General features: G+C 34.0%; 1 protein-coding gene across 1 annotated transcript in view; it reads right to left on the bottom strand.

Moving 5' to 3' along the window:
• Positions 1–18,841, bottom strand: part of Tenm3 (teneurin transmembrane protein 3) — a 339,337-nt gene that overhangs the window by 104,580 nt on the left and 215,916 nt on the right. Inside the window, exons 6-10 of the mRNA XM_076853679.1 lie at positions 16,716–16,926; positions 16,203–16,304; positions 15,816–16,010; positions 14,499–14,699; positions 7,906–8,091 (exon numbers count right to left, since the gene is read on the bottom strand). Coding sequence (XP_076709794.1) covers positions 7,906–8,091; positions 14,499–14,699; positions 15,816–16,010; positions 16,203–16,304; positions 16,716–16,926 — 895 coding nt within the window. The remainder of the gene's footprint in view (positions 1–7,905; positions 8,092–14,498; positions 14,700–15,815; positions 16,011–16,202; positions 16,305–16,715; positions 16,927–18,841) is intronic.

The raw sequence follows: 18,841 nt of genomic DNA, 5'->3' as shown, positions 1-18,841 counted from the left end.
TTAAGAAATGAAAATTCAATCACTTATGAAAATTGTCCTGTGCACTGCTAATTAGCCTATGCAATGTACTAACATATATATTTTTAGAATAGACTGAATGAAGGGAGATACAATATTTTAAGAAGCCTACAATATGGGGGTAAGTTCCAAATGTTATCTACTTATCAGACAGAGGAGACAATGGCAACCTAAAGATCTCAAGAAAAGTTAGATAAATGACATTTGAATAAAAAGGTAAAAGGGTATTTAAAAAATTCATATTGTTTTATTAATATCATTCCCAACTTGGGGAACATTACAAAAGTTACAAAGAATATTGAGTTTTGTAGTCTAAATGAAGTATGAAGCACTGTAAAGGAGTTTTTTAAATTGTCATTTATTTTAAATTTAAAATACTATTCTTTTATCATTATTTGAGATAAGAATTAGAACATCATGTCTAAGTTTCTTGTCCATATTAGTAAAAGATTTGCTCTTTCTCTAGGCACCCCATATTGTTCAGTAGGTAATTCCCCAGGTATGCGTATTTCATTTTCAATTTCTAATCTCCAGTCTCCCAAAACTCAGAGCAACTATGGTATTTAATAGAGGTATGCTGAATACAGTATGTCTAAGTTTTGTCTGAGCAAACAAAGCATGTCTTTGTGATCATTAATGATCTTGTTTCCCAATGTACTAAAGAATTAGAATAAAAACAAATAGCTGGTCTTTTGTAGCTTAAAGGAATTAGGATTTCCCCTAGGCCAAATTTCCATTTGAATTGCCTGAAAGTACATGAAAATCAATGTAGCTCAATAAACAGTTCTGTGTTTGAGACATTACTAGAAGAAAAATACCACAACATACTCCACCTTTCTTTCATCATTATGATTTTCAGAAATAACTCTCTAACCCCCAACCCAAACACAACAGCTTCTTGTTAAACAATATCCATAATGACACTAGTTTGTATTGATAACAATGAAATGGGAATTTCATTCACTTTTCAAGTAAGTTCCTTGGATAGAATTTTTTTTAAAAAAATATGTAACATCCAAAACATTGTTTCATTTGTAGTTTGTCTTATTTATGCTTAATAACAAAATAAAAATTCTAATTTATCGAACACTATTTACTAGGCTTTACTAAATGTTTAATATTTAATTAAATTACAACAACCCTATGAGGGTCATAATTTCTCATTTCACATAAGAAGAAATAGGTTAAATGACTTGCCCATTGTCACTCAGTGGTCAACAGGATTTCAAATCTTAAAGTTTTCAGGTGTTATAAAAATCACATACAAATATGTAGAAAGCAGCTTTCCTCTGCTCTGAATCATTCGATAATGTATAAAATAGTAACTTTCAGGCTGTGTATAGCTCTGAGTTAAATTCTATTTTGAGTATAAGTGATCAGGCAGAATGACTTGGAACTTGTCTAGTCAAAGAGATAACTACAAGATGTTGGATATAGAGAACTTTCAGAAAGGAAAAACTCCCAGATTTATAACATAACCATAAGGCACAAACTGATAAATACATTAATCATGCTAATAAATAATGACCAACCATGAACTTATCAAATTAAATCAGAAGGCCACAGATATGTGTGTGTATCAAACCTACATCATAAAAACCAGGCCCATGAGATTATTAATCTCACCAGATGTTACCCTGTAACTTGAAATGCATAAAAGGAGAAACTCTCTGAGACTGGTTTTAGCAGTACACAGTCTTGATATTATCTGGTGAACTCATCACAAGGTTGGTGGGTGATGAACATCCTACTCTGTTCCAGGGCTTTAGCTCAGCTTGATTTCCCTACTTAATGTGGCCCACTTTGAAATTGCCTGCCATCAGGACACTGGCCTAGAATAAGTTCTGTGCGCTAACAGCTCATTGCCCTAAACAAGTTCTAGGCCCGGTTTGTAATCTTATATGACCCCCTTGCAGTGATTCCTTTATATTTGTATGGGCTGTCTACCTTGGCTCTCAGTATAGCCTCTTAAAATCCTGTGGCCACCTAAACCCTTTCTTATTCTTTCTATCTATCTATTTATCTATCTATCTATGTGGAGTTTGATGTGTGATGTGGGTGTTAAAGACATTAGTAATTAAGACTAGAATAAAAAAACCTGTGATTGCTGAGCACATGGCTACCAAGTGACCCATGAGTACTCAGTGAATTGCAACCAATCAAAGATGTATGTGTGAATTTATGTTTTCAATAAATCTACCATTGTGGAAAGACACAAACAAGTCTGGTTTATGTTAATGGCATAGCTTACTCATGACTACTATTATCAATAGCCATTCTACATTTGAAAAAAAATAGTCCAACTGAGGCCAAGAACAGTTACAATACAAGTTATAGTGAGTCACAGAACTGACTTAAAAACATATCTCTTTTAAATTTCAAAGTTCATGTGTTTAAAAAAATCATGTTACATTGCCTTTTATGAGAAACAGTACTCAGTATCAAAGAAAAGATGTTCAGTAATTACTTACTGAGAAAAAAGTGAATTAGTTAACAAATGAAAAGTAACAAAAGCATGCAAGTACAGTATCCTACAAAAGGGACCTCAATTGATCTAAAAAAAGTAAAGATGATTTCTCACCTTAGGAAAAATAAAAAGTTAAATGAAATTGAAAAAAAGGGAACCCATATACTTAAATCTAGTAATGTTCCAAATAAAGCAGAAATTATCAGGCTTGTTCCAGGATTTAAATATGCTTTTCATCCTGAAGTTCTTCATTAAAACTCACCAACATTATATGATATAAGCCTATTTTCTCCATTTCTGTCCCTTAGAGAAATGGAAAATACCAATCAGCCTCCAGAGACAATTTACCTGTGGACAGATGGAGAGCTGAGCCTGCTTTTCCTCTGTGATAATGCTTCATGGTAGATGACAATTAAATGTGTTATTCAGCCCCCTCCTTCTCCTTTAGGTCTCAATCTCATCTATAGCCTCCATGCTCTCAAATATAAGTGCATGACTTCAGGGATAGATCTTTTCAACAAAAATTAAAAAGAATACTGGGGAATGATATTGGCCAAATTATATTGTTATATTGTGTACTAGTGTGAAAAAACTCCCACCATTATGTACCAATAAAAAAACGTGGGGAAAAAAATTGAAAGACTCTAAACAAAAAATGGTCCTTGTGGAAGTTAGGAATACTAAAAAATTGGTATGCAGGATTAACCATTGTCCGGGATACTTAGAATTACACTCTCCAATACTAATACATAGTGCTGTACTGCTTCTATGGTCAATTAATTCTAGACATAGGCCAATCCCACAGCTGTTTCCTGCTCTTTTCCTAAGCAAGAAGAAAAGAGAAAGGCAAACCAATTGAGTTGCCTTTACATGGTTATAGATTTTTAAAAATATATTTTTCAGGTGTAGTTGACACAATATCTTTATTTTATTTATTTATTTACATGTGGTGCTGAGGATAAAACCCAGGGCCTTGCATGTACTAGGTGAGCGCTCTACCACTGAGCCACAACCCCAGCCCTATAGATTTTGATTCTAGTTAAATATATTAACAGTGAATTTATTGAACTAGGTCATGATAAGTATCTCACAGTTCACAGATTTACCTTGCCCTTTCCCAGCTCTCACATTAATAAGACTTTCATTTTATATTGAAACACTAGAAGTAATAGCAATATAATATTCTAATTATGTCAACTATTATTTATAAAATATTTAATTATATTTAATATAGTTTTATGTTGCCTCTGGATCCACTAAATGCTCTTTTTTAATTAATTAATTAATTTACCTTAATTAGGTATACGTGTGTGTGTATGTATGTATGTGTGTGTGTGTGTGTGTGTGTGTATATATATATATATATATATATATATATATATGACAGCAGAATGCATTTTGATTCATTGTACATTGGATCCTCTATATTCTTACATCCCTCCTAGCTCATGAAAAACAAAGGTAGGCCCATGGGTATGATAATCACTTGACCCTTATGGAATGGTCACATACAAAAGAAGATATTATTGGAGTTGAGCATCTATACCAGTACTATGATGACTGCTAAACCATGTTATTAGGAAGTGCTGGTGCTTATTTGATGTGGTTCATTTATATAACTTTCCTTTTTCTTTATTTATAAAAGGGTCCAATAATTATAAATGCCTTCAGGGGAAGAAGAGAGAGAAGCCTATTTTAATCAGAATATTGCTAACAGTAGATTTCCACTTGCTTTCTTTTCCATCCGTGTGCATCACTGGTTAAAGTCTAACCCAAGAAAGAAGCACTTGAATCTGCAGATGAATATGCCTCATTTGCTGAACTCGTGGTTCATAACAAGAGAAAAATATGAATACGCTAATAAAAATATCAGGATGGAATCCTTTCAGGTAGAGAGGTGTTCAGTGAATATTCTAAATTCATAACCTATTTTACTATCAACATGCCTATGGTTTTATGAAAGTATGAACTGAGTATATGAAGACGATAAGATGATGAATGAAGAATATTCTTTGCTTTCTATTGGGAACTTTTGTTTGCTTCTAACTGTTTAATTTCTCTTCCATCTCTCTTTCAATTAACCTCCTTGTTTGTATTCAATGAAATGACACATAATATGGAGAAAGAAAAAAATCTTGCTGATTTATGAGTATTCTTTTGTAAAGTGGCAGCTTCTTTCAGCCAGATACATAAGTGCTGAAATTGAGAGAAAATGCACAAAGAAGAAAATATACTGTAGTTTAATGGTTGCTTCACCAGTGGCTTACAAATAGCCCCTTAGTCTTTACTGTGGACATATAAGCAGGTAGAAAGCAGGTAAGGGCAAAGTACTTGGACCTCTGAATACCAAATTTGGGAATAATTAATTTTTGTTGTATAAAATAATACTGTAATTTATATTAATCCCACATCTTTTAAGAGGTTCACATTTAAGATGTACTTTTTAATTTAGTAATTTAATTTTTTTTCTACAAAACTTCGAATTGAGTGCAGAGGCCCTCTGCCACTAAGCTACACCCCCAGCCCTTTTTATTTTTTATTCTGAGACAGGTCTTGCTAAGTTTCCCTGGCTGTCTTTGAACTTGAAATCCTCCTGATATAACCTCCTGAGTTAATGGGATTATAGAGGACTGGACCACCATGCCTGGCTTAAGGTGTTTCTTAAAATTTTCCCATATAATCATTCATATGGAATACAAAAATAACAAAATTAAGGAAAACAATAGGAAACATAAATTATAATAAAAACACCTTTTACTAACAAAAATCTTTTTTGCTACAAAGCAATTAGAAAATCATTCAACAACAGTTCATCCACGGGAAATGATGAACCATGTTATATTGCCAGGGTCAATTCTATATAATGGCAGAATAATTTGTTGAGTAGCTGTTGCTTTGCAAGTTAAAAGTGCCTACTGGATAACTTGCTGATACATTTCTTGGCTTTCAAAGCTATACACATGTTTGTTATACTTTCTAGGATAAATAGTAAGATATATAACTGTTCTCCTTTAACTGGAATCAATTTGTGGTAGGGTCACAAAATATTGTAAGAAGCATATTTTTCCTGCCCTGCCTCTGACATATGGGCATTCTGAAATTTGGGGCAAGAAGTTTGGTCATAGGGGTATTGTATTGTCCTTTTTGTGTGTCCATAGAAAGATACACAAATCCTGCCTGTCAACATTTTTCTGCCCTATGTAATTCACACAAGCATCATGCTGCTGTTGCCTCTCTCAAAAGAGTAGAGGAGGGGAAAGCCCTATTACGGTTGCGGGGACAGGCACTCTGTAAGTGCTGTGAATATGTATATTTGCTGTCAACTCTAGTGAAAATTAAACAATTCCCGTTTTTAAATTTTTATTTTATTTTTTTGGTGAGGGGGTACTGGGGATTGAGCTCAGGGGCATGCGCCCACTCAGTCAAATCCCTATCCTTTTTTAAAATTTTATTTAGAGACAGGGTCTCACTGAGTTGCTTAGCCTTCCTTTTACTGGAGTTGGCTTAGAACTCATGATCTTCCTGTTTCAGCCTCCCTAGCCAGTGGGATTACAGGCATGCACTACTGCACCCAGCACAATTCACCAGTTTTAAGTAGTTAGATCACATTCAGCATGTGAGACACTAAGGATGTTTTACATAGTTAACACAGCAGCTCTCATCTCTAGGAACCTGCAGGCCTGGTCCTTGTTTGGTTATCTGGAAATTTGGATGTCCCCTACATTGATAAAGTTAGGAATACCTGGAACTCAAAGCTCTTTTCTTTTGGGAGCCTAGAATTCTGGTGGTTGTGATGGAGGGAAGGTATCTCCTTGGCCAGAAAACCTTGGACTTGGAGGCCCCCACAGGCTTCCCTTGGCAGAAATATGGCACATGTGTGTTGTTGTGTTTCATTCTGGAAAAAGGCATGTGTTCTCCATGACTGCCCCTCACCCTCGCTCTGTGGGAGAGAAAACACAGGAAGTCTGTGCATGGTTTTCTCCCGACCCTGCCTGATGGGTCTTTCTTCCTTTTTGATCTCTAATAAATCACAGTTATGAGTCTAACTACCTCTGTGTCCTGAAGTCCCAACAGACCACCAAATGTGGGGAAGCGGGTATGTGATGCTTAGAAAAGTCACCTAGGGTGCCTTTCTAACTAAAGTTAGAAAGCAACTTACAGAAAGCTTATAAAAATATAATTATGATAATCTTATTAGATGCATGCAATTTCAATTTTCCCATGACAAAATTTCTTGCTACTCAATTCCTATAAGCAAAAAAGTGAAACACATAATACTTAAAAATACACTGGAAGAAGAAGTCACTTAAGATACTGATATTCCCTCAATGGCATGAATCAAATTTTATCCCAAGGACATAAAACGATGTGGAAAAACAATGTACCTTAAATTATGAAAATTTTTAGGACTGTGTGATTTATAATTAATGCTATATAATATATAAGTTCACTGAAGTGAGGTAGACATTTATTACTTGTGTTGTTTTTTTTAACTGAATATTATAATTCAGTAACTTGAATGATAAAAGCAATGACATTGAATATCTTGAAAATATGGCACTTCTTTAGTTTCTATGGCATCATATATGTTCTAGATACTTTTGTTTCTATGTTCAATGCCATTCATGTACAAGAAAACCCATTTTTAACAAAAAAGTTTGATCTTAAATATGTATTTGATTGTTTTATATAACCTTTCTGAATGGAGTGATATTTGAAAAAGTGTTAACCATATAAATTTAAGAACTGCCAGACTTGTGCATTTTTCTATTCTAGTTCTAATGATACTACAAAAAAAAAAAAAGGACATAAAAAGTCAAACATCTTTTGCAGAGATTCAACATATCAATTAATCAGTCTAAGATACATGATTCTGGAATCATAGGGGTCAATGATGCCATATTCTTGAAAAAAAATTAAACATATTTTATAATAAAATAAGCATTTTAAATAAAATTAAGAGATACAATGGTACTATGGGACACTAAGAAGCAACAGTCAACAAAAGTTTGTTTATAAATAAGAAATTACATTTTCTTTATGTGGGTCCATTTTTGTGACCATCATAAAAAAACAGTGAAAAAAAATTCTTATATCTTATACTTAATGACAGTTACCCTAAAAAGAGGTGAACTGTCATTGTGAAGTGACAACCATAATAAACAAGACAGTTCCTTTTTAAAGAAAAGTAGTAAAAACTAATTTGAAAAAATACACTTTTCCAAGTTGAAAAATAACCAACAGCTTTCTTTTGTAATAGATGGAGGACAGATTTGGAAGTACAATTCAGGGCCAGGAGACAGCTCAGTAGTACAGTGCTTGCCTAGCCTGCATGAGGCCCTGGCTTTGATCCCCAGCTCCACAGGAAAAAATAAATTAATTAAATAAATAAGTAAACAAATAAATAACAGTTGGCCTACCGATAGTGCAGTGCTCTCCGTTCCATCCCTGGCTGCATTCACACTTGCCATCCTTGCAGGTCCCATGTTCTGCACAGCGGGGGTGGCAAGCCCTTTGATTACATGCTGGGCCTGTCCAGCCTTCCTCACAGCGACAGGTCCCCCCCATGCAAACACCATGTGAGCCACAGTCCACGGAACATATTTCTATATTGCAAAACAAGGAAGCAGGGCAGGAGAGAAGAGTAGCAGAAGGTAAGAAGGGGAATTAATAAGAGAGTTTTTTCTTAAACTTGTTATAGTGAAAAACAAAATCACTGAAAATATTAAGTCTTTGTATGCCAAGTTAATTTTAGCTTAATTTTAATTTTTATGAATTATGAATGGTAGAATTTTAATTCTTTATCCATCATTTACTTTTATATGTGGCTATAATGTTACATAAAATACATATGACAAATTTGTTAGGAATAATTTCTTTTTATAAAAAGATTATATATATAATATATAAACAGAGAGAATAGTCATATTTTATATAAATATCAGAGTATATTTTGACACGAAAACCCACACATACACCAAATTTATGAAATATTTTAGTATCTAAGCATCTCAGGTATCTAACAGTACCTGAGTTGCACACATTTAGTGAGAATTGAAAAGGGGCTATTTCTAATGCTGCCATTTAAATGTTATGAACATTCAGAAACTTTCATTAAGAAGAATGTTGTTTTGCTTACATTACATTAACTTGCCTCAGAAATGTAGACATGCTGGTTAAAGAAAAGAAATTGTTGTTTGTCCTGTTTGATAAATTTGTACTGCCAACAGATACAAATTGCTTAACCCACATGGTGGAAAACCAGCTTAATAAATACAGCTATTGACTCTGTCCTTTGAAAAACAAGGTTTTCCAACTACTGGAATTATTGAAAGCAGCACAAGTGACCAAATGACTTCAAAAACTATAAGGCAAGGTGGAGTCTTTAAAAAGAATTCAGATATCTGAAGTATTTTTTCCCCCTTAAAGCTTTCTTAGAAGTTTATATAATTAGATTCAATTGAGAGGGAAGGAAAAAGAACTCTGAAGGGTATTTTTCTTTTTATTCTTTATATATTTAGTTGAATAAAGTTCAAAGGCTGTAGGAGTTGTTTAGTTGTTTAGTTTTGGCTTTAGCCACATGTTCCTATTTTACCCATTTGTTCTTCAAATAGCGTTTCTTGGACCACTATAATTCTCTATTTCACAGGATAACTTCATCCACCATCTAGGCACTGTGAGAGCTGTAACATTTCTTATAAACAATACCAGGACTATTAGCTGGGAGGGAGTAGTGTGCAGGTTTGTATGTGTGTGTGCGTGTGTGCGCGCACGTGCCACATTTTCTATCTCCTTTGAATTAAATTTTTGATTAAGAGATCCAAGATGGTTTGATTAACTTCAGAGCAACATAACACCAACTCAGCTCTGGAAGAGAGAGGTTTCTTTCGGAGGTACCCTTTTTATTCAATCTAATCAATTTTTCATTAGGGCGAAGGTGTTTATCAGTGTTTAGCACGCTAGCTTTGAGCAAGGTGCGTCAATCTTTGTAATGAACTTATTAATTAGAGTTAATTTAATTGAAGTGGAATTGAAGGGCTAATTAATGGACAAACTGCAGATGAAGATAGAGGAAAGCTCTCTTGCTTTCAAACTTTCTGATGGAAATAATTCATTTCTTCTCTTTTAGCACTTAACCAAATGTTTCTTCAGGTATAAAATCTACTCTCTTATTGAATTTAGATATCCGAAGGTCATTTCCACATCAACAAAAGAGGTAGCTAGTCAAGTGTTTTCTTTTAGGATTGATTTAGTTAGAAATCAGAATTATACTGCTAGTAAACTTTAAGCCACACATATAAATTAACAATGTTATTATAAGCTTTAAATGAAAAATGTGCAACAGTAAGATATATTTGAGACACATGAGACTAGATATTTTCACAAGGTGAATATAAGCATATTTAAATCTTTGCTATTAATTCTAAGTAAGCTGTTTCACTTTTTGCAGCTGATAGCAAAGTTTAATAAAGATTTTTTTTCGGTATTTAATTGCTTTCTTCAAAAGAAGAGTACTGAGTTCATTATTCAACTTTATATTGAGAGTTTAATACATACCATTTCTGTTTTGCATTGGGGATACAAAGATGAATAGAACAAAAATCTCCACTTACTATGATTAAATAGGTAAGGTTTTGTATACAGGTAAAATTAGATTTTCAACTAATAAAATAATTATAACAGCATGAATAAAATTAAATCTAAATATGTAAAATAATGTGTGATTTTTGGCAGCCATTTAAATCTTTTAATTAACATCTATACATTTTTGCTATTCATAGCAAGATGATTTTATGAAGACTGAATTACCTTTTGAGCTGTATAGTATCAATTACAAACTACCCTTTATAAAATAATGTACGTAATTGATTATAATGCTATTACATGAAACAAAAAAAGGGCTATTATGCTTGTTGCTTTCCTACTTAATAACAGCAAGAAGTAAATCTGAATGATGTATTTCAAGCAAGTAGTTAGTGTTATTATGCCTATTTCAGTGGTGGAGGTATAAGAGACCTGAACTAAGTAGTTTTACTACTCAAGTAATTATCTCTATAAAATTTAATTGGATTTTTTTTGTAGAATGTATTTCTTAGTATAGATGCTTGAAATATAAATAAAAGCTCAACAGAAATACCTGAGTGCTTTTTTGATTCTTGTAATTATAACATATATTTTTAAGAGGACAAAAAATGTTAACATGTTGCTTAAAATATTGTCACACACCCTAAAACTCTTAAGGGGGACATCCATGCCTTTCCATAACCCAGACCCCAATTTTTGTTTCTATTTCTATTTATCTACACATGTAATTTGTTGTAATAGTGATGAATTTTCTAACCAAAGTTTCTGGTTCCTCAAGCTATCAGAACCAATTAATATTTGTATGATGTATATTATTTCTAATACACATATTATAAATCATGTCTATTTCCAGAGATGTATGGCCAAAATGAGAAAAAAAGAAGAAAATAGGAAGAAGGGAGGGAGGAAAAGAGAAATGAGGCTGGAAGGGAGAAAGGAAAAATTGTTTCATTAACTAATGTATAAGTTGAACAAAAACTTTTCACCCATATCACTAATTAGCCTATGGAAAATTTCCTTTAGTTTGAATTTCCAGGATTCAATTTGAAGTACACAGTAAGAGATAAATCGGTTATTCTGATATTGAATCATAGGATAGCAGAGATGTCACACGAGTTTCTCAAAATGGCAGCAAAGTACAATTGTTCAGTAAACGAACTTCCTTTCCCCTGCTATAAGTGTGTGAATGAGCCACCTGGCTATATTTCATTTGGTTTTATACCATTAGGTCATACTAACAGATGAAATAATTTGCATTTCATGAATTTCTCAATTACAGAACCAAATCTAATAAATACTTTTATGTGGAAACTCCTCTAAATTGATGAGCAATTAAGTAAGACAAACTATAATTAACTTTTAAAACACTACTACCATTTAGTACTGTTACCACCACTACTAGTTCTATCAATAATTAGCACTTTTGGAGTATTTACAATGGGTCAGGCACTATTCTAAGTGCTATTCACATATTAACTCAATATTTAATCTTTACCCCAATTACATTAAGTAGTCCTATAATTATCCCAATGTATCAGATAAAGAAACTGAGGTACAGAGAAGTTAAATACCTTGCCCAACACATAGCTAGCGAATGGTGTGTCCAAAGGCTGACCACAGACTGTTCAGTGTCCTCGTTCCTCACCACTTTATTTTTTATTTATTTATTTTTTGCTGTCCAGAAGTACTGATTTATTTATTTATTTTTTATTTAAGGAAAGAAGTTTAAATAAGTAAAATGATTATTTTTTTTGAGTTTATTTTTTATTTTTTTATTTTTTTTAAATTAATTTTTATTGTTGGTTGCTCAAAACATTACATAGTTCTTGATATATCATATTTCACACTTTGATTCAAGTGGGATATGATCTCCCATTTTTACCCCGTATACAGATTGCAGAATCACATCAGTTGCACATCCATTGATTTACATATTGCCATACTAGTGTCTGTTGTATTCTGCTGCCTTTCCTATCCTCTACTATCCCCCCTCCCCCCTCCCCTCCCCTCCTCTCTCTCTACTCCCTCTACTGTAATTCATTTCTCCCCCTTATATTTTTCCCCCTTTCCCCTCACTTCCTCTTGTATGTAATTTTGTATACCTCTGAGGGTCTCCTTCCATTTACATGCAATTTCCCTTCTCTCTCCCTTTCCCTCCCACCTCTCATCCCTGTTTAATGTTAATCTTCTTTTCATGCTCTTCGTCCCTACTCTGTTCTTAGTTACTCTCCTTATATCAAAGAAGACATTTGGCATTTGTTTTTAAGGGATTGGCTAGCTTCACTTAGCATAATCTGCTCTAATGCCATCCATTTTAGAGAAGAGGGCAAGGAGTGGGGCAGGCTGAGGAGCCCAGACTCCTCTCTGAGTCTAAACTTTAGACAAAATGCTTTCACTTACTCAACACTGCTGGTAAAATCTGTCCTTTTCCTTTCTTCTTTCTCTTCTTTCATTTACTTGCATTCCTTCTCTTATTCATTCTTTATCTTCTTTCTCACATTATCTGTTTTTGCTTAGATAGTGTGAGTCTCTACGTAGAATTCACTATCTTCTCTTCTTCTCTTACCTTCCCATTGACTCCCTCTTGTCCTATCTCTTCAATTGTCCTCACCCTTTCCCAATTTTCCTGCCTCATTCAGATATTAACATTAACCTCACTTTCCCTTGATTCAAACTCATAGCTCTTCTCACTAAACTTCTATATTTTGTTTTTCTTCAGCAATACCTGCCTATTTTTCCCTCCAATTGTTGCTCATATTTAGACTTAGCATTCCCACTGACTCCAAGCCAATTCTTGCTCTTATCATCTTGCACTTCTAGGAAAGACTTCTAATTTGTCTTCCAAACATCAAAGTCTCACTATTTACCCTCTCAGACCTGTGACAGGTCTTCTAAAACACTCTCATTGCATGTGTTAGCACATCATTATTGTTAGTGGATTTTCTATTGTCTAAAATATTTCTAGACTCCACTCCCATAATGGGCTTGACCAAATTTTTATCCCCAAATATTCTTTATTTTCACTCTCTGGTGTATACAATATTTCACACAGTTGTATATTTGCTAAAAGCAATAGTAGTAGTGATGGTGGTGGAAGCTATATTTAAAATTTACTATTAAAATACTGTCTTATTTAATATTTATTTATTTATTGTATAAGTACTTTATATACATGAATTCAAGCAATTTCCACAGTATCTCTGTGAAGAATGTCGTATGATTTTACAGATGAATAAACTGAGCTGTACAGTAATTTGCTAAAGGTTACATAACCATTAAGGAGTAAAACTGCAATATGAACCATACACCTGACTTCACAGTCCAGGCTCTCAAGTAGTTTCTAATACTGATCCCTTAGTCAAAAAACTGTCTTCCCTCTGTACCCAGGAGAGCTGTGTTTATGTGTTAATAAAAGTCTCCCAGAAAACTTTCAGCATTTGTCAAGGTAGGATCCCTCCTCTGAATGTTCTCTGAACTGAGCACGTTATTCTACCTAACCTTCAATATAATATTAAACTGGAATGTATTGGTTTCTAATTATTTCATGTGTGTTCATCTTATCTACCTAATTAAACCATAATCTTCTAGGCTAGAAAGGCATCTCCTCAAACTGTGTGACTAATGAGCGGGAATGTCATGGAATTAGTTCATGAGTATGCAACCAACATTAAAAAAAAAAACAGATTAGATTTGAAAAATGTATCATCAGTGTGCATCACTTTGTAAAATGTCTGTTTCAGTTTCATTAGGATGTATATAAACATGTGCATGTGTGCATACACTAGGTCATAGAGTAATAATTATAGGTCATGGTCAAATATCTGAAAGCCATTGTTCCAGAGGGCAAGGATGATAAATTGTTCTTTCATTCCTACAGAGCCTACTGTGATGCCATGCACATAGTAGGCAGTCAATAACAACTTAGCTGACTGGACAAAATTATTACCTGCCCTCTCTATTATGATCTTATTATTACCATTAAAAATTTGTGGTGAGGCATTATACATAATATGTACATATGTATACTCTTTATTGTGATCATGTTTAACCTTATGAATCAAATAATCTTTTTTTAATTGAGACTTCTCCATTCATGAAATAATTTGCTTAAACCCCAAGGTGTATACAGGTCTACAGGGAAGCTAGCTTCGATTAGTAGATCCAAAAAGTTAGAGTTAAGAAGACAGGGCATCTTATGCAGATTCTTCCCAATAATACTGAAGGGGAAATTGTAATAACAAATTGGTTAAGCCTGTTTCCTTCCTCCTTGTATGACAACCGCATTTCATTGCTTTTAACATTTATATCTATAAATAATGACTTTGATATACTTTCGGTTAAATTTAATTGTGTGTTTAAAAATTAAAATATCCTAATCTTTAGTTAAACCACAATAAGCACTCAATTGCCCTGCATTTATTAACCTCACCATTTGAACAGTCTGGGCCAGTCCAATTAGGGTCACAAGTACAGGAGCCACTTTCTTGAAGATAAGTTCCATGGCCAGAGCATTGATCTGGACACATGGTCTTCAGTATTTCACAATTGTTTCCGCCCCAGCCTGGATTGCAGTGACATTCCCCATGGATACACACACCATGATTAGAACATCCAGGGTCTAAACAGTCGGCTAGTGTAAAAAAAGAAAAGAATAATTCCATTAAATCTCGAAGGTATTATAGTGCATATAGAATAAAGAACTAAATTATAATCTAATTTATGAATATTATGGATAATCAAATATCTATCTACCATTTTTAAGAACTTGTTTCTGAAAATGCAAAGAGTTGTAATACAATAAAGCATTAAGCACCAGCCCAATGCCATTTAGGTAACTGAGACTCTTGCAAGGATTTGTAATTTTCATGAATTACACAAATATGCTCTTGAGGTTTCAGACTATTGCTCTCAGTTCTGCCTAATCAGAGTAATAAGTATTGCCTTTTCTATAACAAAATCTGTATCAGCTGACCTAATCTACAACCACTAAGCACTGACAACTGTATGAGATCCTCAAATTGTTTGAGAAATAAATGAGTTGCATACTCTTGATCCTTCTTAATTCACTTTAATGTGCTTTAGATGATGAGATTTAATTTAGCAATTTGACTCAATAAAACTTTACACTTGTAGGGTCAATGGCCTGAAAATTTAATTCCAGAGACTTAATTGCATTACTTTGTGAGTGTAGATCAATAAAATCAATTTGATTGAAGAACGGAAATGGGGCTTTTTTGCTTTTTGTAAAAACAATTTAGCTGCACTTTACAGTATAGCATCTTGATTCATCATTACATACAATTATGGGAAAAAATCCTTGATATTGTACTTTTTCATTAGTATATTGTGTTAAATTTTTCTTTTTTCTTTCTTTCTTTCTTTTTACCCCTAGAGATGTCAAAATGTTAGCTGCTGGCATCAGTGTTAAAAATTGAAGAAAGAAAAAAAAAAAGTATTCAACAGGCCATTGTTGGTTTCAAGGCATAAATGTTAGCTTACTTTCTCAGAGTCAAAAAAAGAAATTATTCATGCTACTGAAAAAGAGCAAAAGGGCTCTTGGGTGTTTATTCTTTTTATTGTTAAAATGTTAATAAAACAATGCATTAATAAATATGGAAATCAAAATTACTTTAATAATAAGAAAGCATAAAAAAGAAAGATTTCATCTGCCAAACTAGAGATTACAGATATAATCTGTTGCTTTATGACGACAACAATAGGCTTCTGTAAATATTGACATGTTTACCTTCTTCGCAATTTTCTCCTTTGTATCCTGAGTTGCAAGCACAAGAGCCCATGATACAAATCCCACGACCCCCACACTGCGGGTCAATACACTGGGTAGTCGGCACGTCACACTCGGTGCCCTTCCAGCCACTGAAACAGAGGCAGCGGCCCTTGGAATACTGCCCATTGCCACTACATAACACTGGACAGGCTGCTGTGAAATAAAACACGACAGAAGAATTAACAGCCACATTTTCCATCAAGCTTCTGAAAGAAAAGACACATCGTTGGAACAAGTAATGGGCCAGTTTTTCCCCCTTGCTTTCTTGCCTTGGTTCTTTTCTGAATTACGTGTGTTTCTACAGCTTATTTATATCGGCTTAAGAAAAGAATCCAACTTGCATACCTCTTGAACAATCGGGACCCAGAAATCCTGGAAAACAATGGCAAGTTCCAGAAACACACTCTCCATTTCCATGGCAATTTCGGGGGCATTCCACTACAGACTCTGGACAGAAGAGAAAGAAGGAACACTTGTTGTTGCCTCTCACAAAAGACAAACTGGCACTTTGATCACGTTAGCTAGGTGTTGAAGAAGTACAGATGGCTCACTCCATAACCACCAAATGGATTCATTTATACGAGATTATTCGGATGGTAAAGCACCATTTCCTATGCAGACTTTTAAAGAGTTTTCACGATGTACTCTCCTCCCTCAATATAATTTCAAATAATATTTTCTTCCAGAGCTTCAGGGTTTGTCACATAGTCACAAATGAATGATTTAAAAATATCTCTCACATTTTACCAGGGCTTTAACATCCCAGGAATCACTTGAAATCGGTACAGATAATACAGTTTTTATTCAACATAGTGTTTAGGCTGAAGCCTGGAAAAAGATGCTTTGAAGTGTTCTTACCTATAACAATGGTATTAAAAGACACCTGCTCTGCATTTTTCCCATCATTATAAAAAGCCAGATGCCAGATTCCAGAATCCAAGTACTGAATAAAGCCGGCCTCATGTAGGCTGACGGATCTTGCCTGCCGCCCTGCTCTTTCGGACTCTACCAGGTTCCGCTGCTCTCTTGCAATCAACCTGCTGCCATCCAGGAGCTCCACAAAATCATACTGGGGACCAGGACAAGGAAAACTGTGTTAGTAGTTAGAGACACTATAGTTAGGCTGCTTCTCTCTTTTGTTCTTCTATTTTGCAAATAAATAAGATGTTAGAAAAAAGTTCCTGATTGACAGGTCCACATGGTAGATATCTTCTACACATAGTATTTACAGAGATGATGAAAGCTACTTACTGCACACACACCATTGTTGTATTTAAACCTAACAGATCTTTTTTTTCTCCCTCATTGAGTAATATGGTTTCCAAATTTATCCAGTTCTCTAAATTCTGCTAAAAAGTTCAATAAGTTTAGGCATTTTGGGGGATATAAACATAAAATCTACATGAACTTACATTCCAAACCCAGTAGACTTATTTTATTTAGACCATTAGATAATCTCTAAAGGTCTTCTCCTTCTATCTAATACTCAAATAGTTAAAACTACTTTGGGACATTTACTTAGTACTGGGATTATTTTAAATCCTTATGGAAACCCTTTTGTGAAGGCATTAATAGTTTTTCATTAAAGAAGAAGAAAATGGATTTTTGAGGACCCATAGCAGAGTCAGACATGGGAAGTAGCTGGGCACAGTGGCATACACCTGTAATCCCAGTTACTCAAAGGGCTGAGGCAGGAGGATTGCGAATTTGAGGCTAACTTCAACAAGCTAAAAAAACTCTATCCCAAAATAAAACAAAAAGGATTGTGGACATAGCTCAGTGGTACAGTGATTACACAGCATATGAGAGGCTCTGGGTTTAATCCCTAACACTGAAGGGGGTTAGGAGAGGAAAGGGCATATCTGGGCAGAGGTGGGGTGGGTCTATGAACTCAGGTGCATTTTGCTCCACTGCTTGGTCATTCCTCCCACACCACTCTACCTCTTTTCTGTGACCCTGGCATAGCTGTCCAAAGCAACCAGGGGTTTTTACTTAGGCATAGCAGATAAAACCACAGACCAACAAGGTACCTTTACATCTTTGATCAAAAGTCTAAAATCTTCAACAACAGGGACATTTAAAGAGGTGGCAATAATAATCCATGTGCCCAAATATTACTAGGAAATCAGACAACATTAAACCTAATTTGGTAAGATCAATCACAAACCTTGGTGGTTCTTAGAAGAACAAAACTAGAGATTTAAACTATTAGAATATGACTGGTAAGAATGGGGTAATAACACTTTGTTACCTGAGATAATACAGTGACTTTGGAAGACAATGAAAAAACTTTCCAACATAATTTCAATAAACTTTTTAGATCATAAATTTCTTAAAGGTAGAGTGATTCAGTTTCTTTAGACTATTACTTGGTTTAATTTTGTTTCTGAGATATATTTATAGTGAAAAGCACACATACATAATTTGTCTGTCTATATCTAGCTCATGATTATGGTACTGTGTGAGTCATTAATAGTCTTTCTGATAGACTCCTTAAGTGGAATTTCATCAGAGTTCTATAGTAAAAGATTATTATAATCTAATCAAACTGGAATAAAATTAATTGTTGGCATTTCTGGGAATCATAGTTGAGGTAGATTACCAGTGTACAGATTACTGACGTCTACTGTTATAGTTAGAGGACTTTAAACATCTAATTTAGTTTCTGCCTATTAAAATCTTTATTTAAATTTAAAAGATTTTTTTTGTTCTTCAGTAGTAAAACACATTACAACATATCATGAGAAACATATACAAATGGTGAATAACTTGCTTAATATTTTTTTTTTCCATTTTCTTCCTACAGGATAAAAACAGTGACTGGTGTGGCTACTTGTAAAAATTTTGCTAGAATTCTGTTTCAAAATGATCAGGGGAAAATCAATTTAGCAGTTCTTAAAGGTGTCTCCATTTCAAATAAGTCATTCATTTCCTCATCAGATTTGAATATTTACGTTAGTATGGTAAAGCCACAGAAAAGTTTC

Source organism: Callospermophilus lateralis, chromosome 4 (assembly GCF_048772815.1).
Source record: "Callospermophilus lateralis isolate mCalLat2 chromosome 4, mCalLat2.hap1, whole genome shotgun sequence".
Classification (NCBI taxonomy): Eukaryota; Metazoa; Chordata; class Mammalia; order Rodentia; family Sciuridae; genus Callospermophilus; species Callospermophilus lateralis.
Note: the sequence above shows the minus strand (reverse complement) of the source record. Positions and strands in the feature narration are given on the sequence as shown.